The following is a 25894-nucleotide window of genomic DNA, read 5'->3' on the forward strand; positions in this document are numbered from 1 at the left end:
TGGTTGTTACCAATACTTCAGTGTGGAAAATAATGTACTGTCCTCATTTACCTTGCAGATAGAGCACTAACTGGTTGAAGTTGTTTTTAGAAACCTCGGCCCGACTGATTTTGCGGTTGCAGAGAGAATAAAAGGTCAAGTAGACCCTGCCAGGATGTGCTCTTTTCATTTGCAAGTTATAAATTGGCCAATGCGTCTTTGGCAAAATCTACTGACATATCTTGCTTAATATTGCCCAAATGTCTGAATGCAATGTGTTAATCTATATCAGCACCAACTCCTTTTAGAAAAGTAACTGACCGATAACACCGTAATCTGCACTGCTGACCCCCAATTCACAAAGCACCACTGCACCTACAGAGAATCACAAACCCCCGAGGGACATCATGGATAAAGATTTCCAAAGTTGTGTGACACTTAGGGATGTGGCGTAAATGGGGAGAGGGGATCAGTTTAATGTCGAAGAAAAGTATCTCTATTGGGAGGACAGAATCCCATCCAACAACAAGCGCAGGCGAAGACAGCAACTGCCAATCTCTTAAAAATCCCGCACGTTCCTTCACCTGGGCCAGGCTCTCCAGGTGACATCACGGAGTTCCAGGCTCAGGTCAGGTAAGCAATGACAAGGTCGCAGAGCATCATCATAACCACAAGCGTGGATACCACATTTTGCTTGTTGCCTGATACCGCAAACACGCACAGAAACGTGCAGTCTGTCTAGTTCACCACCTGTTACATAGCCTTGCTGCTTTTGCTCTGGAGGAAACAGTTCTGGGTTGCCCGTTTTGCACTCTCACAATATTTGAACTGTATTGTCATTTTGTGACAACCTCTTCTTGGTCAGTCTCCTCCAGGACTCAGCTCCCCTCACAGCTTGCTGTGTGTGCAGCACATGCAAGTGAGGCTACGTGTCTTAGAAGTCCCTCTGCTGTAACACTAGCCTTGGTATTGTCGAACTCGAACTGTCTCCACCCGAATACTAACAAACACTACACAGTTGGCGGTGGTGCACCGTTCTGAGGGTGGTGTTACGATGAGCTATGTGTGATGATGCTCTATGTCATTGGAGGGGTGCACAACATGATGGGTAATGGTGCACAGTGCAGGACATATGTGGTATGAAGATCATGGAGTACTCAGGAGATTTTTATTTATTTATGCGCTTTTTTCCACATCTCATTCATTTTTTTTTTAGGTTTGAAATCTAGAGGACAAGAAGGTGAGCCCAATGCTTTTGTACAATTTGTCCTCAATGGCGGGTGAAAAGGTCACGGGCCTTAATGTTTCCCCAAACATTTTGCCACCAGTCTCAAAATATTGAGAAACATAAGCAAAAAGGTTTCTGTTGGTTTTGTCTCCAAGGAAGGCTGAGTATATTTGGATTGGGGGGGGGGGGGGTGCACTTGACATTGTGCTCAAGGACATCAAGTTATAATTGAACAAGGATATAATGCGCAATCTGACCAACATAATAAAAGGCGTATATATTCTTTACAACGACCGTGTTACAATGCAGTCTATTACCCCGCATTTTATACTGCACAAAACCGTTTACAACGCAGGGCTTTACACCACAAACCATTACAAAGCATTCTCCTTTACAACGCCTCGGTGGAGTTAGAAAAGTAAATTGGGTTGTAATGGATAATGTGTCGTAATGGAATGCATTGTAAAGCCCTGCATTGTAAAACATTTTGCGGAGGGAAAAATGGGGGGTAATGGCATGTGTTTACAACGCGTGGGGAGTAAAGGGACATATTCATCAAAAGGCAATCACATACAGAACACAGCGCAGAAATAGTGTACCATAAAAAATAGTAAATAAATATGCTGAAAAAGTAGTGAGGTCTAGGATTCTTCTCGGATGTGTCCGTAAAATTGATCTTCGTCCTGAATTGTTACAGTCCTAACCAGAATTTGCCTCCATGCCAGGTGGTCACCTTAACTCTATGGTTTATTTCCAGGGAGTCAACTGCTTTATTGACAATCTCGCAAAGTTGACCAACATCCAGGCAAGCCGGTACGCAAGAAATAGTACATTTAGAACACAGATTAGGGATCATTTTCACGGTACGTAGAGTGTCCTTCTGTTACTGGTACAGTCCTCCATAAAAAACAGATTACACAGGCCAGCTCTTTGCATGTGATGCTTTTAAATGTGCCTCGACAGTCGAACACCTGCAAGAAGAGCGCAGAGAGCAGTGCATGGCGTCAATATTTACATTGGCTGCAAGTGTCTGAAGAAATATTTGGGATGCTGTCTCCCGCCAGCCCCGGAAAACACAAGCAGAGGCGGGAAGTGGCCGTAAAACGTTGGAATGTGAACATTCTCCTTGAGCATGTCCCCATCTCATCCAGTTTCTCCAGCACGCAATTTTGGAATGGACATAATCGTAGATTTTTCGACTCATCGGAGTAATCTTCGTCACACCGTGTTGATTGCGAAGCATTATAAGAAAGGGGGCGACCCTTCACGAGTCAGAAAGTGCAGCTTGCTTCTTAGGGAAGGAGGCGCAGGGTAGTGGGGTCTGTTGCAAAAATTCAGCTACGAAAACACATCTTACCCAGGCCTGTTGGCATTGCCACGAAGCACGGGGTTTGAGGAGCCACGTGGAAACACAGCACGTAACAGGGCACCCCAAAATGTCCCCTACATAAGTAATATCTGAATTGACAATACATGGCACCCGCTTAGCAGTTACATGCTGGAAGTAGTGTATGAGAAATTAAGGAACAAAGCGCGAGGTCTACTGATAACCCACGAAAAACCTAGTGACACCCCCCATCAACAAGCAGCCTTCCCCTTCCACTGAGATGCATGAACATAGACCAGTTCCTTCAAGACGGACACATGACTCTTTCAGTCTCCTATGCTGCTCCCAATGCCATTCAACTATGACGAACGAATCACCTCATGCACCTAGCTAGCGCTATAATAATGGTCTACTATATTCCTTACCTATGTTGTGAACATTTACTGTTTTTAAAGTGCTCTGACTCAGATGCTCTCTATAGACTGGTTATCTTTGACGTGAACAGTTACTGGTGTAAAGCACTCCGATACCTTTGGGTCTAGCTTGAGCTATATAAAACTCTCAGATAAATAAATAAGAGTGGGCCCTGTGAAGTGAGAACGCATGGTTGAAAAAGGTGGATTTTAGTCTAAGAGCAGTCAGCATATCCTCTGTCCTCTATCCTACCCGTCAGTCCTTCTAGGCTGGGATAAACAGCCCTCTCCTGGTAATCTTGGCAGAAGGGTGTAGTGACAAGCCATAAACGCGGTTTTTAAATGTACTTCATCTATATACAGACGAAAATGCATATAAACAGATAGATGTATAAATGTGTATATTGGTTTAGTACATTATAAAAGTATTATACAGCTAATGATACTTAGATGCTGGGTAATGAGCCATGTGAAGTATTTACTCCTACGCAAGTGGTAGAAAGCTTTCCTCCCATAAAAAGATTCCAGATGTACTGCGTCCGTCGTGAACCTATCTGCTGTACAGCTTCCACAGTAAAGACTCTTGATGTACTGATTCCAAAATAAAGATTCACAATGTACTGATTGCAAAGTAAAGATTGTCAAAGTCCTACTTCTGCTGTAAAGATTCCCGCTGGCCTGCTTCCGGAGTAAAGGTAGCAAACCAACAAGGCAATAGCATACCAGGGTAATATGGACATTTGTGCTTACTCTCCCGGGAGTCCTTGAAACTTTAGGATTTGGGATGTGCTGGACAATTCATTCTCATGCAATTCTGTAACTGTATCCTATAGAGGTAGCGGCCTTGACAAGCCAATGGCAGAGCAACAGGGACACTGCTTAGAGAATGTCATAAAAGGGTTATCAGGATATATGAAATGCTCTCTGGCTTCTCCTACAGGATTTTTAAAATCTAGGGACAAATTGTCGCTAAATCTGGAAAACTGAGCGGCCCAGGGCCTCTCCTATTGCAAGTTTTGAGCCAAGAAAGTTTCCAATCCTGTATAGGGGGTCCCCTCACCGGTACAGAACGGTTAAACTAGATCGTCGCACAGCCAGGAGTGTGTTGGGCGAGGATGGAGCAGTGCATGGCTCCTACCTGTGATACGCCCTAGCTCCTAGTCTCCAGACCAGAAGATCACTCCATTATAATGAGACACACAAACTGGTCAGCATTATATGATAGGAAAGTGTGTGCTTGAACCAAGAACCCTAAAAAATTATAAAATGAATGTGAAATTCATATCCTTTGACCTGGTTTTGTTCAAGGGTCGCGAGTAACCCGGTTATTTGACAACTGGCACAATGAAGGGATTATATGGCCACCTGAAGGAATGCAGGAGGAGTTGGGGTTGCCCCAAAACCGGAATGTGCTACATGTTGAGAGTCTTGAAAAGGATGAACAGGCCTGAAGAGGTGGAAAGATCAGACACACCAAGCCCTTAACTCATCAGAGACTCAGTTACTGTGTTAATCACATGCTTTGAACTCGAGCAATGTACGCTTGTAGGTGGTCCTGGGTCCGGCAGCTCTCTCCTGGTGTAGGGTTCCCAAGCACCTAAAGAGGGCGGGATCAGGCTAGGCTGCAGTATTGGAACAGAGCCACTGATCTTGGTTATGGAAACGTCTGCTGGTTAATGGTTTACCACGCGTGATCTTTCTGTTAAAATTGCCATAGGTGTTGTTTACATTGTTTAAGGAAAACTCACTGCGAAATACCTCACTTGCCTTCCCAGTTCTCTGTACATTGGAAATGGCCAAATGAGTCTGAGATCGTGAGGCACGTTCAGACTGACCACTCACTGGTTACTCATTCCTATTCACTGGAATGCAGCGCACTGGGGCACGCCCCGGAGTGCTGCGATGACTAAAACTTCGTGCACGTAAGCAGCAACGAAGCCAGGGGAGATTTTTTTAATACACAAATAAACGATCATGCAACCTTGGGCCTCCCCACTGAGAGCATTTGCGAATGACAAAAGTATTTGGAGGAGAAACTAAAAGAATTTTAAGAAACACACATTGCAATCCGCGCTCTTTGCCAGAACAGCCCGGCCAGCTGAGCTGAGTGGCCGACGCTAACGAAAGCAAGCTGCCGCGTCACCGGCCTCGCGGCCGAGTCACCGAGGCGTGTTTTCATGAGCTCGCTGCCAGCGCGAGCCGGCCTCGCACGTGCAGCGCGAGCGCCGCAGCGGATGACGTTTTCCCGCTTCCAGCCATTTCCCTGGCCATGGGCTGAGGTGTGCCCGGTGCCACGCGACCGCGGCGCGAGCTGCAACAACTCACTGGGGAATCTCTTCCAAAGCGGCCTGTGGTGATTCCAGCCATACCAAGCCCTTTACTGACCGACGACACGTTTACAATTAAAATACTGACCCCCATCCATGACTTTTCATGATATAGGTTTTGCCATGCCAGTGAAAAGAAAGACGGACATAAACACGGTTTGTGCTATGTGGAATGGTAAATACACTTTCACTCATGTACTACCATTCTGCAAAGGTAAAGCTCCTGAAAGTTGCCGTAGTGCAGCGAAACTGAATAGAGAAAGCAATGCATGGTGTCTCGAGTGTCCTTCACAGAATCAGCTGCTTGGTGGGGGAAAAGGCCTGGAGGCTGGGGCCATACTCACAACGGGCCCGTTTTAAGGAGCGTCGCTCAGTGTGCATATTGAACTCCTTGTGCCCCGAAGACCACAAAGGGTTAAATTAGCACAGTAAATAGGCCTTGTGAACAAGACACCAGTTTTTTTCTTCTTTCAAGTGATTTTAGAAGGCAATCAGCGAGTCAATCCATTGTCTCTCAAATCAGTTATGCTCTACTTTTTTCCCGTACTGCTATATAGCGCAAATTTGACCCAAAGGTAGCCGGTATCGGAGCGCTTTACGTGAGCACCAGTTGAGTTACACAAGTCCCCGTTCATTCTACTTTGGTAGCAGCATGGAATTTGGATTTTGCGTTGTAGCATCAAAGGTCTCAAAGTGGTTTATTAAAAGAATGCTTGAACACAAAAACGTTAATTAGGCCATATTTGTATGTCGGGATCTCCCTGGAGACTACAATGCTTTATACTTGTGATATACAGAATTTTAGAAACACACCTTAAGTATCAGATTTACAGAAGAACTTTCTTCAAATAAAAGCCGAGGTTATGATATCCCTAAGAACGCAAGAGTAATAACATTGTTCTAGTTATTTAATGTTCAATCTACAGATTTGGCAGGGCAAAGTGAGGTGACCTTCATGGTACAGCACTGAAGAGGGAGGTCTGTCAGTCCTTTCCTCTTTGCTAAGGCATTATTTCATTATAACCAAATGTAATACCAGGAAGTAGCTTCAGAGTTATTGGCACATTGTTACTGTTGCCCAGTCACTGGTGCAGAGTGCAACCAATGCTCACAGGTTTCCTGACGCTATATATGGAACGATGACTACGTAGCTTTTTAGGTGCGTTTTCTTCTGCCGACTCCGGTTTCTAAAATGAAAGCCATGTTTATCAGGTTTTATTTCTCAATTGTTTCATGATTCTGGTTTGGGCTTTTAAGCAGCACATCCCACAACATACACACTTTATAGTCAGAAGCTCTACCACCCATGCCTTCCCTTTTGAAAGTTAGCGATGGCAAAGAAGCAGTGTTAGTGGATCTTAACTACATATTTACAGAGCATTTTCCTCATTAAAGAGGATACTGTCTTACAGCAAGTGCTGTGAACTAGGCAACATTATTTAAGTTGTACAAGGTTATTTACAGATAATGGGTGATCCAAACAGATGTGTGGAACAGTGGCGTCACTAGGGGGGTGCGGGGGGTGCGGACCGCACCGGGTGTCACCCCATCAGGGGTGACACCAATCTGGTTAGTTACACTGGCTGGCTCACTGCACAGTGGAGTGCAGCCCCTCGGCTCAGCCTCGCCCTCACTTCTGCTCTGCTGCCAGTGCGTGCAAGCGCACGCCACCACGGTGCGCACTCGCAGCAGTTGCGCACCTGCTTACAAATTAAAATATTGCTACTGCAGTCAGTGCAGTGAGTGTGTGTGCACTGCACTACAGCACGTCGCCATGCACGCACCGATGTGATGATGCGATGCAGATGCGTGGCGTACCCGCTTGGGCCTCTCCAAACACCTTTGCCATGCCAACCATTATCGTATTCAAAATGCTGGGTTGAAAGGTCGCTTACTTGAGCCAGGTGTCTTGAATTCTATTCTTCATAATCTGTCTTTAATCTGTGATTTATTTTGTTCCGTTAGACCATTCGTATATAATTCTTTACTGCATTTAAATTGTTTGTTGATTTTACTTTATGTTTTCAAAGGCTATTTAATGGCTTTGGTAGTCCTCTTAAATAACGACTGGCCAGAAGGCCGGTGGATGTCGGCTTAAAAACGTAATTACTTTTCGGTAACCTTCATTATCTTTAGTCATTATCTCCCTCTCCACATCCATTACCACACAACACCCACCTTCGATTGCTGGTCTTTAATAAGACTTGGTAACATCAGGAACAATTTTGGGAGTGCAAGCCATTTATATCACCTACGGGTGGGTGGTGTCAGATAACAGCATAGTTCCAAGTCTTTCTCTCCAATCTAGAGGTGGATGACGCCTCCTAACTAATGACTAAGACGAGGACAGTACTTACTAAGGATAATGACAACCAGAAGTCATTAAACCATCAGTATGACTCTTCTCCTAGGTCCGTGTTTATTTTGGATTAATTCCTTCTTTACTTTAAATCCTTTGACTCAAGCCCACTGCAAAAAAACTATTTGTGCCTAAGCAGTGGAAACAAACAGCCTTGTATTGTGTTTGGTCAAATTGCTCTTTCAAATTTAAGAAAAGAGTAGAAACAAGATGTGCTCCTAGAGTAGCAGTCTCTTTAGTCACTTGCTCATGACAGTGGAGTAGAAGGTTGTGTCGACAAAGAAACCAGGAGAGCCAGAAAAACATGGAAACTAGGACAGAGACACAAGTACTTGTGCCTGGGGACAAGCCTGACACCGAGGGGTCAAGTGGCACAGGCGAATATCGAGTCATGCACGCACAGGCACAAGGAGGCAGGCAGGCATGGGACACAGTGATGGAGTCAGAGGTGGTGGGCCCAGGAAGGCTTAGAAGTGGACACCATGGAGACATGGAACCTTGGACACAAATGGACATCACCATGCTGCAATCGGCCATCTGACATCATATGACGTGCATCCAATATATTCAAGCATAGCATATCATAATATACTCAATAACAACTTTAATAATATTGCCTCTACCCAGTCTTAAGGGTATGCATCCATCAATACAGAAGGTAGAGCTATTTCATATGGATGATGTCATAGTTTCGTGATTTTAGTATATTTGTATGCTGGCAGCTTCACACGGATGCCTTAAATGCTGCATAACGTGAATGCTGTTACTTGTGCGGCAACTTGTAACTTATGATCTGGAGTAGATAACACTATTTTAATACTAAAGTGCTGTGACTCCTTGGTTTATGTCGTGAGGGGGTGACACCATGAGTTACCCGCACTGGGTGACACCAACCCTAGTGACGCCACTGGTGTGGAACTAACCCCTAAAAAGTGTTGCTAATAAGTGAAAGCAGAAGGGTACACAACAAAATACTTCCAAGACCTGCAGCATCTGAAATATGCGACAAAGCTTAAGAAAGATGTGTGGGAAATTAGAAGCATAGCCTAGGCTTAAATGTAACCGTGGCAGTCATCTTTTGGCTCAGTGCTAACCAATGCTACCAGGATTGTGCCCAAGAGGTTCCCAGCACTGAAAGTTACATTTTCTTTATCAGTTTGAAGGTTGTTTGTACACTTCCCCCGACTTCAGAATTTGCAGCTGCATAAATCCGGTTTCAGTTTCATTTCAAGATCTCAATTGGAGCGCTATGTATGAAAACATATACATTTGTGCCTGGGCTCTGCTTGGATAGCTTTATATCACTGGGGTGCTTCGGATCCCTTTATCACCCAAATTGGCGATTCACAGACTAATCTTTATTTTGTTAAATACTCGAAGACTTGTAATTAGTGTTTTCACAGAATTGCTTTAAAGAAAAAAAAGACATTTATTGCACAAAACCGATACTAAAAATGAAGATAAGGTATATTAGCAATGCAGTAATTTCCCACATGCTGACACAATTTAATGTCTGTTAAGCCATTTGTGCAAAAACTAGTACCAAGCGAGGTACATCCTGGCGACTTCTATCTACCCTTACAGAAAGGGACCATACTCCGAGCAGCAGGAACATGCCGCTCAAACATACTAAATACGGTCCTACCAGAGCTGTAGGCAAGCACTGCGAGGCTCCATAGCCGCCAAAGCACCTGCACACAAGCTATAGGGTGGCTGCATTGAAATGACAAAAGGCAAGCCAGTTCCTATCAGGTAGTTTGAAATATTATGTGGTGGGCATTTCAGAAAGCTCCATGCGGTCTACGGTGTGATCATTTTATTTCCTTATATAACCTGAAAACAAAATGGACTTCAAAATGAAAGCGTCACAGATTCATTAGGATGCCACCCTCGAACCTTAGGTATTTTTATGACAGTGCAGCGTTTTCTTGGATAAAGGGACAATTCTTCTGAAGCTTGTGAATAAAGATCTCCACAAAATATCATTGATCGGACTTCTCGAATATCAGGGATATGTTATAATATTGAACTAGTAAATCAAATTAGCATATTATTCATTGATTGATTCGAGTCACAATCTGTCCAAGGTCCTTCAAGATGGTTTTGCATGTATTTTCAGACAAGACCATACAAAATGTTGATGCACTTAAATGTACTTCTTTGCAACAATCCAACTGGGCTGACGGGGTCCACTGTCTTTGAAGCACAGACCATTCTTGCAGAAAAGGGTAGCGTCACATGAGCGGCACGCAGCTTGTACCTTTTCTAAAAAAGGGGCAGTCCTCAAAACCATCCCAGCTGATGGCACTGCTCACCTCCTGCACTCACTGGACTTTAGTCTCCGAAGAACAGCTAGCCTCTTGCCGAGTGAAGACTGCGGAATGTGCAAGCAACACATTAACTTCTTAGCTTGGGTGAGGCCATAGGTGAAATTAATTACACATCCATCATTTATAAAAAAAAGGATTCATGGAACAAACACCACACATGCTTTCTTAATAAAAACCTCAGCTCGTACTCATTCAAACTATATAGTAATCGTTTCTGAATGGAACTGGACAAACCGTTTCTACTTGGGTCTTCGTTTTTACATGAAATCTCTCCATGTATCCTGCAGATCCGTGTTGATTCTCAGACTGCCAAGGGGTTGCATTACGTGTTACAGCGGATGGGCATTACAACAGAGCTGCTCTCCACTTTATTGAGTAAGAAGTGTGGTCTTCATACTGTAGAAATGGAGACATCTGCAGGAACCCTTGCATTGCACATTTAAAACCCTCAACACGCCCATTCACCACAACATCTAGTTTCCGCCACGAGGCCCCCTAAATGTCCCAATCCCTTCATCTCATAGTGTTTGGGGGCATAAGACAACATACATATGGCACGTGAGCTTGAACAATGTATTGGCGCACAAATATCTGTTGAAAGCTTCGTCTTCCAAACCCTGCCTTCGAAAGGCAGCTTTGGTATTCGAATAACTCTTCAAGTTGAAGGCTTGATTGGTACCTGCAGCCTACAGAGCAAGTTCTCCCAGTCCAACTGCACCAGTGCTGGCCTCACTCGTTGATGGGAACCAGCAGCCAGCACGTGAAGGCATCTCCTGATGAGATGACAGTTCAGGTTATTACTGCACAGGGCGGACACAGATTCCAATTTGTATTGTGTTCCTCGACATGTCGCACATTATCCGTTGAATCTCTGTAAATATTGTATTGTGTTAGTATTTATATATGCCTTGAACAGTTCTTGTAAGTCCTAAAGTGCTTTCGGTGTTGTCAGTTGCATCATTTATATAGTGCTTCAAATTAGTGTTTTTATCAATAAAAGATTTCAATTGCTTAATTTTTATTTGCCTATTTTAAACTTTGCACCAAATGGCTTTTGACATGGGCTGAACACTTCAGCAAAGTCGAAATAGAGAAGAGCACTTTTTGACTAGGATTTGAGTGGACACATCTATAGGGTTTGGATGGATGGGAGACCCTCTTTGGGTTAGGAGGCATGGCTGGTGGGCAGAAACAGCTCTATGCATGGAGCAAGAAAAGAAATAGAATAAAGGTGATGTATCTCAAAGCACATATGAACAAGGGGGACGTAGAGTCCCGGATCTAGAATATTACTTACTACCAGGCTCCTCAATGGTTCATGGCCGGAAGGTATGGTGACAATAACGTAGAGAGATCCCGAATAGAGCAGCAATACGAAAAGAACTTCAGGAAAAGGTATATGAGAAGGTACACTCCCAAGAAGAAAGCACGCCTATATCTCAAACAGCACTGCATGCCTGGAATATGTGCAGATCAAAATGAGAACACGCATCATCCTACTCTCGAAATGAACCACTGTAGGAAATACCAGAATTTAGACACCTTGATGGGGATCTGGACCCAAGTAAATGAAATAAGAATAGGATTTAATGAGTCAAGATAAATATTTGAAGACTGTGTTGCTCACACTAGAACAGGCCGTGGAGCCCTTCTAATTGAGATGGGGACAGTTTCTACATTTTGGGGCGGAGGCCGCAGAATAGCCCATTAGGTTTGGGGGACAGCGGAGGCAGAGGCATGTAGATCTAACAAACTAGAGTTACTACTACAAACAGATCAAGGTACAGGAGTTATTACCAATATACATAAGGACAGACATGATCATCTCGACACTGACCACTAGGCAAAAGTAGGAAAAGGATTGCAAAGTATGTTTTGAAGACAAACCACAGGATGATACAGTTGCACTCATATAAAGGGCATCCAGCAATGCAAAGGTTTAGGCTTATACAGTTACTTAATGTAAAAAGACTATCTTTTACGCCGGGATGCTTCACAAATGCAATCGCACAAAAGGCTCACAGTGCCCTCAGTGTATACAGGCAGAATGTAATGTAATGATGTCTTGTAAAGCGCATGAATCACCCCACATAGGGTATCTCCGCGCTGTAGACCGCTGGGGAACCCGTCCTGGCTTTCCCAGTGAGATGGAGCTGCCGACCTTCTGACATAGACCAGTCCTGATATTCAGAACCACTGGGAACAGGTGGTAAACATATACAGTGATTGCCAAGGGCAAACCAAAGGCAAGCCCATCTGCGCCTGGACCGGGCTCAGGGCCACCAAGCCATTAACCTACACATCTGAACAGCTTAAAATCATATTCTCCACTTGCAACCACCCACAGAACTGCCCCACTGTCAATCTTGAGAAAGCAGTCCCTCATCCCACCACTTTCTGCCCCAACTGCCTCTTCTCCTTAGACACTTTACACTCACCCCATCTTCCCCCTACCATCCCCTCCTTACATGTAAACATTCACTCCTCCCTGATAAACGCCTTGTCCCTCCCAAAACACAAATACAAAATTCGGCACCTTCTGGAAAATCACAATTTGGACCTTCTCTTTATAACCAAAACCTTGGGTGACCCCGTCTGTGGGCCCGACTTCTGCACAGCGACATCAGAAGGATATTCCGTCTGCAGATTCGATAGACCTCATAAAAAAGGTGGAGGCCTTGCACTTATCTACTGGGAACACTACTGTATTAGGACGGCCTCAATCCCCACCAATATCTGCGAAGCTTGCAGCTTCACGATCACATCACCCACTTTCTTCCTTTCAAAGTCATCCTTCTGTACCATCCCCCCCTGGATCACTCTCGTAATTCCTTGCCTCTATGAGCCGCTTACTTGAATTAGTGGCAGGTGAAAACAACTTCTCCATCCTAGGAGATTTCAATTTCCATCTCGAGGCACACGGCAACCAAGACACCTCAGCCCTTCTAGCCGAACTCGATGCAGTAGGCCTCACACAAATTGTCGCTTCCCCCACACATTCCGCTGGACATACATTAGACGGATTATTTTCCAATCATCAGCACCTTGTCCTAGGAAATATCCTCCCATTGCCTTGGGTGATTATTATGCAGTACTTTTTGATATTCAAATCAAAACCAACTCGCCCCTCCTCCCTCATCCCAACCTCATACACCCCAGACAGTTCAAAGCTTGGAGCAAGTTTGACCCCCTTGAGTTTCAATCATCTTTACTCGCTTCTCAGCCTGACCCCCCCCCCCCCGATGACCCCGAATTAGCTGCCAAACAGTATACACATTGGATTAACGACGCGGTCAACTTGGCAGTACCCACCAAAAAAAGGTCTAATAACAGGAATACTGTCTCAGCACCCTGGTTCAGTGAGACCCTCAGGCGCGCAAATCAAAAACGTAGACATCAAGAACGTCGCTGGCGTTTAAATGACGATTCTACCCAAAAAAATCTCTACAAACAGACCCTAGTTAACTACAAACACCTTCTGATCACAGCAAAAAGCAATTGCTATAGTAATCAAATCGAATCTGCACAAGACTCTCAAGCAACTGTTTCAGGTGGTCTCTAAGCTACCGGGGGCAAGGGGCGACTCCTCCCATTACCGCCTCCCAGACACTCTGCAACTCGCTGGCTATATATTTCCAACAGAAAGTCAGTACCATCTACGACTATGTTACATCAAACAACTCATTCAATACAAACACAGTAGAATCCAGAAAATCAACAGGCCCCTGCTCCTCGGTAAGCTATTCCCATTAGCACACACCACCCCTCCTCCTTTGAGGAATTTAATCACATCTCCCCTGATCACATCTCTCATCCTTTCCCCTGACAGCATAGCATCCAATTTAGCCAACATATTTAACTCCATGTTCAAAACTGGCATATACCCCTCCATTTGGTAAAAGACTGTTATTAAGCCACTTGTTGAAAAGATCAACCTTGACCCAGCTGATACAACTAGCTACAGACCCATTGCATGCCTGCCCCTGCCAGCAAAAATCGCAGAGAAAGTTATGAACACTCAATTAGCACATTTCATCGATGAAAACCACTTACTAGATGACACCCAGTTTGGCTTCAGAAAAGGACACGACACGGAAACCGCCCTCATTAAAGCATCTGACGAATTTAAAACGATTCTTGATGCAGGAGGAGCTGCAGTTTTCGACCTGCTCGATCTTTCTGCCACCTTGATCGACCGTGTCGCTGCCTTGGGTATTTCTCACAAGGCCAGGGCCCCTCCTGCATCATTGCTAGCCGACCGATCACAATAAGTCACGCTTGGCAATTTCACCTCCCCCCCTTTCACCCCCCCTTGCGGTGGGCCTCAGGGATCCTCGCTAAGCCCGACCTTGTTTAATATTTACGTGTCGGACCTGGCGAGGGTCATTAAATCCTATAACCTGGGCCTTTCATCTTACGCCGACGATACTAGTGTTGGAGGTACACTACGACAGAGCTAAGGTGGCAGACAACTTTCAGTAGGGAATGCTTGCCATAAGCACTTGGATGGCAAACAACGGCTTCAAACTGAATTCCAGCAAGACGGAGGTGATGATCTTTGGCAATCTTTCACCCGCCTGGCTCTCTCTCTGGTGGCCAGCAGACTTAGGATCACCTCCATCACCAGTCTCAAAAGTGAGAAATCTCTGAGTCATCTTCAACACCAAGTTGTCATTTATGGACCATGCAAATGCAGTAGTTTCCTCAGCCTTCTACACCATCAAAATCATAAAGAAACTTCTCCCATACCTTCCACCTACAACCGCTAAGACCCTAATCAGCACACTTGTCATGTCCAAAGTAGATTATTTTAATAGCCTATTCATTAATGCTCAAGAAAGAGTTCTTAACAAACTCCAACTAGTACAAAACGCAGTGGCCAGGCTTCTGACAGGCTCTTCCCAAATCTAAACGTATCTCTAATGTGGTTCGTCAACTCCACTGGCTGTCTGTTAGAAGCAGATCCAAGTTCAAGGCTCTTTGCATCGCATACAAGGCTATTCATTCCATCGACCCCCGTACAAAAAAAGCATCCTGGGGCGACAGATCCTTTCTGTTCGCTACCACTAAACTCTGGAACAAGCTACCCCCCCACATCAAGACCAGCTCAACCCTGCTCACCTTCAGGAAGCAACTAAAGACCTGGCACTTTAATCAATAAAGATTTGTGTTTACCCCCCTTGGCTCCAGTCCTCACCGCCGAGACACCCATGGGTAGTTGCCTGCTTTATAAATTGCAAGAAGTGGGAATTCAGGCACACCCACCTGTATACCCACTGGGCGCAGGAGCCCGCCACACAAAAAATAAAAAAAAGAGAAAGTGTATAAATTTAGCACTATTACTAGCTAGGAGAATGATGGCAATACATTGCTAAATGCTAAAACCTCAAATGCAACTAGCTGGCTGAGGAGTGTAGGGGGGTGGTGTCTTGCCAAAGAGGTCAGAGTGAAGTTAGTGAAGAAAGATGAAAAGTTGCTGAAGATCTAGAACCATGGAACGAGATTACCAGAACTCTGCGATTCCCTCTGAGACGAGAGCCAGCCCTGAGCAGCTGAAAGACCAGATAAGTTACGTCTAGCGAAGGATGGACATGCAGAATATCACTCATGGGAGAGGCAGTACGATGCTCACTGCTTTACAATGATATTCGGGCCTGAAGAAGGCAGACCAGTGAGGTTTAATGTATACTGAATGTAATTAATATGTTAGGATCTCTTTTCGCCTTGGCACAACGCTGTAGATTAATGGGACTTGCAACCCGATTTTCACTATTTTGATTGTTGCAAGTGTAAAAAAATATATGTGAATTAAAAAGATACTTTAAAGCTATGTGCTTCAGAGCGACAGAGCCGCCTGAGAACACTTAAGAGCGAGGGGAAGGGCACAGACACAGATGAGAGGTATCTGAACAGAAATACACATGCGGAGGAGAAATACATTGCCCGAGGAAGGCGAGAGCAGCGGACGGACATCAAATGGTGCAAACATCTGCACAGTTAATGTGTGGCTAGAAGGAGTGTCTGTGTGTGGTAAGAGGGTAAAGGCTGCGTGGCACCCAGTAGCCCATCATCCCTTGAGCGCACTGCTTGGGTTGGTGATAAACGCACAAACCCAGTGGATGTGGGTCGACTCTGTTCCCGCGTGGTCTTTAACTTCTTTTATTGCGGTCAGTTCTGGGAAATGCATTGGGCCTCCAGGGCTTAATTTCGAGGAACAGTACAGTGTCCAGATAAGGAACATTTGGTACCAGGACAACTGCATATTTTGCACCCTACATTTTTCAATTCAGATACAGTCCATATCATACCCTCCTAAACGATTCTAATTCCGTTTCCCACTCTCCAGTTCCCCATTGAAGAATGTTCAGGTTGTTTTTTTATAGCTCCCGCATGGTCTTTTAATTGACCCATTAACATTGTAATCATTCTTTCTCTTGACTTCAGATTTTGACATAATCTTAAGTACTGACACCACTGGGAAGTAATGCTAACCTGGGCCATGGTTTTCAAATAATGAAGAGCACTGCCATTGTGTGTGAAATGTTACCTGCTTTTCAGGGTTCTTGTAATTGTTGTGGCCAAATGATGCCCCGTTCCAGAAAAGGTTTGCCCACCTGGGTACTTGGGGTGGACTCCCACAAGCCAAGATAGGAGGCATGGAGGGAGGTGGTTAAAAGAATGTATTGCTAGCCCACACCACAGAGCCCAGAATTTACTGCTATCCCACACACACAGCCCAGAATATACTGCTATCCCACACCACCAGAGCCCAGAATGCACTGCTAGCCCACACCACAGAGCCCAGAATTTACTGCTAGCCTTTCACCACAGAGCCCAGAATATACAGCTATCCCACACACACAGCCCAGAATATACTGCTATCCCACACCACAGAGCCCAGAATATACTGCTATCCCACACCACCAGAGCCCAGAATGCACTGCTAGCCCACACCACAGAGCCAAGAATGTACTGCTAGCCCACACCACAGAGCCAAGAATATACTGCTAGCCCACACCACCGAGCCCAACAGTGAAATGATGCAGAAGCGCCAAGCTTTACTGGTCTAAGTGAGACCGCTCAACTGACCTGCTTCAATTCAGGTGGTTAGTTACACACTGTTTGCAAAGTCCACTAACTACACCACCCTCTAAATTAGAAACACCCAGAAAATCATATTTATCCACAGATGTACAAAACATGCTACACACCATACCCATCACAATGCCATCACTCATTTTGTGTAGAATAGCACTCTGCTTGAATACACCCACCCCATTAAACATATTTGTGCTAAACAGATTGCTGCCCTTATCGCGTTGTATGCGTAAGTGACGCTTAATTAAAGAGTAAAAGCTCCAACCATTCAGAATTACTTACCAACTCTGCAAAATGATGTTCTTATCAGATTAACAAAAAAACCTACACCAGCAGTGATTTGTTCGATCTTGCGCCTATTTAAGCTTGGCAATACACAGACTCTGGGTGCATCAGGTTGTTGACTGTTCAAATTACCAGAAGAAAAGCCAAACAACATCTACTACCTATTGGAGCAACAACCATGATCGACAGATGTCCTCAAGTTGTCCTCGATAATGCAGATCACTTCAGGCAGGAATTTTTTCAAAGGTAAAGTGATAGAACTTAAAAAACTTAAAAGATCTCCAGCCTTTTGCCACATTGAAGACTTGACATAGAGAAGGTGGGAGTGGGACATTTTACAGGGATGGAACTGAGGCCGTCAGAACAGTGGATCCGATGAAGGTATGCACAGTAAACAAAATACAGCACTCAAGCCCTTCCAATACAGGCAGTAAGTGTACGACCATTAAAGAGGAGTCGACAATCTCCACCCCATTTACACAGAGCAGGAAATGTGTTGCTTTATCATGCACCTGTTGGCTTGATAGCCTAAAACACAAAGAGCTGCGAATAGCATTGTGCAATTTCTCCTGTTTGTCTTCTGTGTGTTTTTACAAGTAGTTGGCTGGTTCTGCTTAGTTCAAGTTCGCATCAATTTCCTTCTACGAATGTTATGGCATTCATTTCCATTTTTGAAACATGCGATAGATTTGTATTCAGATATTGATGGTTGGAGGTACTGCATTCATTGATTGAACAGCACATAGTGTAAGATGAAGGCAAAGAAAGTCTTGAAGTAAAAGAAGCAAAGTTGGTCAAGTCTGCAAAGAGGAAAGTTGCATCTCGAATCAAACTCGTCTCTCAGGCACTGGTCAGTGAAATAGAACAGAAGATCAGAGAAATTACCTTATTGTTATTTATTCAAAAGTGATGCTGGTGTTAGGTTTGCTATTTTAAAGGTAAGGATAGTTCGGTGAAATCTGTGATTCTGAATAAAAAAGACATAGGGATTAGAGGGGAAAATTCTCTGTCAATGGGCTTTACGAACAAAATACTGGAAGTCCTCATTTCATGAAAAGGCGATGCTACTGGAAAAAATAGGATTTAGTTACTTAATGAATTGCAGCAGATGCCATGATGCATGAGAGGTTTTCAGTAATGTGGGTATAGCGATCAAGAATCAGTGTCTCAATGTTGTGTCCTTCTTATACTTTCTGTTGATCACCTCTAGGGAGAAGTCGACTCCTGCCGGCCTTCTGAATGGGTTAATTTATTAACAAGACAGGTCAACACATTGGGTTTACAGTGGGTTTTAGTTGTGTTGCCAGCCAAAAGGGACGGTCAGTGTAGATTCACCAGGGTGAGGCTGATGAGCTTGTATTGCTTCAGGGGTCTGGCAGTGGCATGCAGAAGCTCTTCAATATGACTAATATGGATTTTAGGACATTTGCCAGGGGCGCTTTGCCAAAGACCTAAGTTTAGAGGGTGGCTCCGTAGCCTGAGTCTGGAGTGTACGGTTCCATTCTGCTATGAGGCGAGAGTGGGCGCAAGGATGTTTAGGTTTTCTCTGCAGTGCCTATTTTGAAGGATTTTATCAATAATATAGCAGAACATAGGGGCATGGGTCGAGGCACCCTTCATCTAACATCATAAATTAAGCACTCACTCCCAATCAGAAAAAAGCTGCTAAAGAGAAATTCAGTCATTCCGATAACCGGTGAGGAGAATTTTCATAAATATCGAGATAACTATACGCCCCAAATAGTTATACCTAGTTTTCGGTAACCAATAACTTATCTTAAGAGGTACCAATGTGCTTGCAGCATTCAGAACTAAGTCTACAAAAGTGTAAGAGATAACACCGCACCCGACTGGCATCAGGAACCACAGACACAGTGGGTGCTATGGCCTGGGAGTCTCATCACTGGTGCTCAGTCCAGGGCAAGCAGGCCCAGTAAAGCAAGAGAATGCAGGGTTTGTCATCAACCAACGTGTAGTCCTAACCATTACGATAATGAAGTCAGGCCTACAGATAACAATCCCTATTACTATATCCTTATATGCAAGGGAAAGGAAGTGGGTTATTGATCGCTATATAATGTGGGTCTTCATAGTAGAAGCGTACTTCCCACAAGTAAGCAGCTAAACTAGTATTCAGAAGATTTTGAGATCTTATCGGTTCTTCATCAATTTCACACATTAAAAAAATAAAACCTTGGTAAAGGGAAGGCGAAATGTTTCACTCCAAATGAATTCGCTGCGATTCCACGACTCCAAGACAATGGAAGTTTGTCTCCAAAACCTATCAATGCACATGAACCAAAGGTTCCTGATCATACCCCAAGATTGTGGAGCAAGCAAGAAGAAGGGTACTCCACAGGATATAATAGGGACTGTTACCAGAAAAGTGTGTATTACGGCATACAGGGTCCTGTTTCATAAACAGAGGCTAGATCAGTATGCCTACAACCAGGTTCAATGGCTCGAAGATCTGCACTAAAAGCATTACGCGAACAAGAACTTCAAGACGTGGCCTAACTGTTCGGTAGTGTGTGTGTGTTCGAGCTGTCTGTGTTGAGATGGCCTGTAACTCAGGACACAATTGACACTCACATCATAACCCACAGAACTTCTGTAGCATTTGTGCTATTAACGTGTATGTATTCTTTAGTTTATTAAATTGTGATACTAAATGCATAATGCGAGGCACTCTAGTGCCCCTTTGAGTCTTTCTTGTTCACACTTCATAAACTTTGGGGGAAAAACGTAAAAAAATTAACTTTACTGGAAACGCTGAATTTCATGATCTTGGACATGTTCAGACTGTTGGTTGTCGGCATTTTGACAGATCTGGTTTCCCTCTGTGGTGAAATAGACTCTTTAGGGCACTGTGCAAAGAGTCTTAAGACAAGGGAAGGAGGTTGGACACTGTGCACCCCTTTGCCGGTCAACAACTTCAAAATGTGCACCAACTTTATCCGATCCTGAACCCCTCAACAGCCTCTTATTTGAGCTGAAGGCATCAGGAAAGGAGTGCAAAGAATCACATATATTAAACAGGGTTGCAGGAACCCTGGTTACATTATGATCCTGCCAATGCTCCAATTACCACTGGGACTAGGGTAGCAATCACAGGGCAGCAAAAGTCAACCAGGTGCTAACCCAGATAGCCTCTAAATGGCGTCTATGCTTCTCTGGTGAAGGACTTCAAAATAATGGAAAGCATCGTGTCTGCTTCATTCTGGGTGACTTTTAGAGATATAAGGATGTCTCAGGTGTACGTGATTAACACTGGCTTAAGAAGGCTCCACTGGGGAGTTTTGTGAGGCTTGGCGAAAGGAACATTGTGCTTTCTTATGTTATGTTATATACGAAGAAATCATTTCATGTGGTGCTTTAATGGACTGGGCCTGGATCAGATAGTGGGTTAATACACTGCTATGCATCTTTGGGAGATTTCAGGTTTTTAATAGGCTTCTCGGATTGTTGCCAGATAGTAGGTAGCTTTGGGGAGGTGATGTGGTGTCTGCAGACTCAGGAGAGAATTTTCAGTTTTGATATTGGTTTGCTTTTGTACCACTTTGCTTGCTTTCTGATGGTACATTTATTGTCTGTGAGCTTGTGGATCACATTATCAACGGGATAGGAAGGCATCTACTTTGACAAACACAGAAATAGCGAAGGACTTGGTAAAGTATTGATGTTGGCTGTGAATGCTAGGTTGATGAGGCCTTGCTTGAGAGTCACTCAAGGAGTGACTTTTTCAAACAAATTTAAGTTCCTTGAGGGTGTGCTGAATGTGTGTGGTAAACTGATAAAGAAATATGGTGAAACCTCTTGCATCCCACACCCCCTTGTTAATCCTTGGCAGCACGTGGGGGAGAAAAGCATAAATGATCGCACACAGGTTATCACTTTAATACGGGAAGATCACTCCAGGTGAACAAAAAGCATCTGAGATGATCTACCAATGACTCTCAGGTGGCACAAAACAAAACCAGTGGCATTGTCATAGCCCTGTAACCAAACAGTAGAATGTGAACATGACTAGCAGGGGTACCAAGAGACATTGCAAACATAACCTGGTATTTTTGATTTATAATACTGTTTTTTGTATTGTCTTTGTTTATGTATCTATGCAAAAACTAATAAAATATTTTGAACATAACATAACCTAGAGGAAAGGCCAATCACTTCTGGAAAACTCCACGTATAGAACTATACAGCGCAACAAATAGTCTTGGCACCAGTGATCTCATCTTGCTCCAGAAAACCTCAGGCCTCCACAAGTAACCCTCCTCTGGGGGACTCCTTTTAAATGAATCCATTTACCTTGCTGGCCTCCCCCACCCTCTGACCCCCGGTCTCTGGGACACCTTACCTTGTACACCTTGCCGAAGGCGCCATCGCCAAGCTCCCCCACCACCTCCCACTCCAGGGTGGGGTCCAGGTCCCGCTGCACATGCTCGTACTCCTTCAGCCGCCTTCGGTCTTGGTTATTGAAGCGCAGAATGCGCCGGAAGTTCGCAAATGCCATGCCTGGTACTCCCCGATAGTGGACAGGATTCCTGCAGCCCAGTTATGAAGAGTGGGAGCAAACGAGCTCCGCAGGAGGTAGGGTTTGGCACAAGGGTGTATGCACAGGAAGTGGGGCTCAGATGAGGGGGCGGACAGCAGAGGTGAGGGTAGCACGGCAGAAATGCAGAGGTGAAAGGTGAGGGGGTGGGGTTGGGCAGGTGGAAGAAGGGGCACCAGAGAGGTTAAGGGTCAGAGTCAGGTAGGGGATTGATTGGGGAGGGTTGACTTGAACCAAGCAGATGAGCAGGGATGAAGTAAGGGGGTGAGGAAGAAGAGGTTACCAGTTCGAAGAACTGGTTGAGAGGGGCCGGGGTAGGGATCAGAGGTCAGGTGAGTTGGACAGTACTGAGTGCATATGGGAATTGATGCGTTCAGGGGGTGACATATCGCCGGCGGGCAGTTCACTGTCAGGTCGTTGACTTGGGGCAGAAGGCTCTAGCCGGCACGGCAGCACCTCCGAAACTCCGCCGGTAACTAACCCCGGCCGCTGGCGCTGCCGCCGCCTCCGCTCACCAAACGCAGGGACTGGGCGGGAAAAGCAGGCGTGCCCGACCACGCCCCCTGAGGGGCACGCCTGCCGCCGCTACGGTACAGACAGTCTGGGAGGATGATTCCGATAATGTGCGGCGCGCGCCCCCTGGTGGGTGGATGTGTAAATGAGTTTTACACAACCGGCCGGATGCACCGTATATTCAGTGAACGTTTCCTCTCCCGTTTCCTCCAGGCTCCTGTCTGAGGCCCTAAAGAAGCTGTGTAATATAGATTTAAATGTTCCCTTTCTTAAAAAAATAACAACAAAATGACAGTCTACGATGGATTTGGGGATTTTTTTTCTACTCAGAATTGTGTTTCCTTAATGGGTAGATTTTTCTGTGTAATATTATTCTATTAGAGGCTAAACGTCCGAATACGAATTGTGTACGTTTTATTCAGCGCAACTGTCTCCTTGAAGCGCCATCAATTCAGTGGTGCCGGAACACATTTTGGGGGGGAGGGGGAGGGGTGCTGGCCATCTACATCATCTGACTTAAAAACCAAGGTAGTACTTTTTAGGTTACTGATATCGTTTTTGAGATGTTGGTATTTTAGTTAGTAAAACAGAACATCTTTATGTATGTGTTAGAAAACCTCTGGAATACAGTCTTCTTCTTTCACCAGCAACCCGGTGTCAGCAGTTAAAATGTAAAAGTACTCTGAACATGCATTCAGGGCAAGGAATAGCAAATACTGTTCTCCATGTTCGAAGATATAGCAGCAGTTTGTCAAATAAACCTATCTTATGTTTTGTTTGCAGTGTTTCTGTAGTGCACTAATTACCTATGAGACTGTCCAGATGCTTTAGAGCAGGTGAGTGAGGATCGCCTAGGACGACTTATTCCAAAAGCGAAGTCTTCTTTGACTTCTTACAAACGTGCAGAAGAGAGGAGGGGTCTCGGATGTTTTGCATAAGGTCATTCCCGGCTTTAGGAGCCGGGCATGAAAAGGTGTGGCCCCTGCTCTGCTTTTGTGATTGTGTGTGTGTGGTGCAACAATAACAGACCAGCAGAGTAGAGGTTGTAGAGTCCTGGTGACTCAAGTTATAACAGTCTCACACTCACCACACACCTATCCAACACAGGCATCATGAGTGATGTGGTGCCTGCTAATAAAAGGGGGCCGCGCTCAAGTGCTCTGGGCCAGTCTAAGGCCATACCACGCTATGTCTGTGTCCGTCATTTATCTGGTATGTAGGCTCAGGGCACAGAACCCCACATTGGTGAACAATGTGGTTGTGCCCACCGACATCGTGTTTTCGACCTCGTAGCATGCATGCCGCTCAAGGTTGCACTGAGAGCTCCAGAAATGCTTGTGCGCATAGGGCCGTAACTTGGCGGTGACAGGAAGAGTGCACCCTCTGGTCAGGCCCTCAAGCAGGAAAGAAGGGCTTGCAAGAGAGCCTACGTGGAGGCTGGGCACCAGGACTCCTATGGAGTGGGAGAATACCCGCTTTGCTGAGCTGTCATGTCCCAGTTGTAGAGAGCATGCACTCCTTGGGGCGGGCTCGTCCCGAGGAGATAAAATAAACGGTATGAGACAGCTCGGGGTCTTCCCACCAAACTAGAACTAACAGTGTGCAGCTTATTCCAGCGCTGTGCAGGCCCTTATCACCCAGGGGGGAAACAGACTTTGTAACAAAGTTTTACAAGCATTTACAATGCAATGGTCTCGGCAATATCATAGGTAGAGCTATTGGTATTGCTCATTATTTTTTTTAATCTTTTTTGTATCCCTAAATAAATGGCACTGTCATTTCTATCGGCATTAGCTTTTTTTTGCATATGTGATACCTATTGCATTAGCAGAGAGAGAGTGAGGTAGTGAGATAGAGAGAGAGTGAGGTATTGAAATAGAGAGAGAGTGAGGTAGATAGAGAGTGAGGTAGTGAGATAAAGAGTGAGGTAGTGATCTAGAGAGTGAGGTAGTGAAAGAGTGAGGTAGTGAGGAAGAGGGATGTTGTGAGGTAGTGAGATATAAGCATAGAGTGATGTTGTGATGTAGTGAGATAGAGAGAGAGGTAGTGAAAGAGAGTGAAAGTGAGTTATGTTATTCTAAACTTTTTAGAGAGAGAGTGAGTTAGAGAGAGAGTGAAGTTGTGAGGTAGTGAGATAGAGTGAGTTTGTGAGAGAGTGATGTAGTGAATTTTTGAGGGAGTGAGTCGTGATATACTGAGGTAGTGAGAGTGAGATAGTGAGATTGAGATAGAAATAGATAGAGTGAGCTAGTGAGATAGAGAGAGAGTGAGATAGAGAGTAAAGTTGTGAGGTAGTTGTGAGCCAAAAAGAGGGAGGGATAAAGCAGCCCTGGTTGTAATGCAATGGTTGTAATGCATTCCTATATGAGCCACAGTATTGCCGCCTGATTGTCTGACTATTTTTCTGGTGGCAACGGAGAGCTTGATGTAAATTCCAGTCTCTTCTGCAATGCCTCTTCAAGCCTCTCTCTAGTTAGCCGTCCCACTGTCTTGTGAAATTGCTTGTCCGTGTTGTTATTCAGTTCAGTTCCATTAGTTGGCTTGCTTTCTGTCAGATTTATGCCGTTTGACCTTCATGCCTGTCTCCTCTGCGAATGCTCACTCAACACCCACCTGTCAGACCAACCCACTGGTTCATGAAGCACACGTTCTACGGTATTCATCATGAGCTGAGCAGCTTTTCAATGAGTTGGGTCCTTTCAGTTCTCCAAGTTTATGTCGCAGGCTGTTAGTTTTAAGACTTTTCCTTAGGATCTGCAACCAGTGCACCCTCTGCCAAGTGCCTTTATGTGTAGGCCTTCACCAGAAATATGTCCGACTCGGCGCTCAGCCGCAATAACTACCACAGGACATCCCTGCCCACAGCCTTTCACTGGTTTTGCGTTTATCACCATCGGTCGGCCAGCCCTCTATATCGGGTGTATTGCTCTGAAAGGTTTCCTGTAGTAAGGTTTTTGGGCCAGTATTTGTTCTTATCCGACACTTCGGTCCACAAACACCATCCTTTATGAGTTGGAATTTATCTCAGCGTTTCACTGAAAGTGACTTTGAACTTGTAAATTAACTCACTTCCACTTACAAATTCGCCAGTAAGTGAAGTTGTGAGCTAGAGAGTGAGTTAGTGAGAGAGCCTCGCATCCTCGGACTGCCGGTGGTGCCGGTGCGGGTGCTCGCTCCTCTTCAGTGCAGGTCACAGTGTATGAGGGGTGCTCCCAAGTCTCGCAGACATGCAATTCAAAACTGTGGCTGCTAATCTGAAAAAAGGTTAAGTTTTAGGTTTGTTGAATTTCAGTATTTTCCAACATCCCTCTCCTTTGCTCCTGGAGTTTGTCCCTCCCCAGGAGGTGTAGTTTCTGTGGTGGGTTTGCATGAGAAATGCAATATATGGGTTTGTAGGTTATGCATGCAGTTATGAATATGCAGCGCTACTCTACAAAGCAGTAGTTCAGATGTCTTTGTCCTGGTGAGATGTGTTCTGTC

At 44.9% G+C, this 25894-nt stretch overlaps 1 protein-coding gene across 1 annotated transcript in view; it reads right to left on the reverse strand.

Annotated features, from left to right (window-relative positions):
* The window catches only part of STK10 (serine/threonine kinase 10), a 381616-nt gene extending 359195 nt beyond the window's left edge, over positions 1-22421 (reverse strand). The window contains exon 1 of the mRNA XM_086931586.1: positions 21707-22421. Within this exon, the coding sequence (XP_086787712.1) occupies positions 21707-21862 (156 nt within the window). The 5' untranslated portion in view covers positions 21863-22421. The remainder of the gene's footprint in view (positions 1-21706) is intronic.
* Between the last annotated feature and the right edge of the window lie 3473 nt (positions 22422-25894).

The sequence above is a fragment of the Lissotriton vulgaris genome, chromosome 7 (assembly GCF_964263255.1).
Source record: "Lissotriton vulgaris chromosome 7, aLisVul1.2, whole genome shotgun sequence".
Classification (NCBI taxonomy): Eukaryota; Metazoa; Chordata; class Amphibia; order Caudata; family Salamandridae; genus Lissotriton; species Lissotriton vulgaris.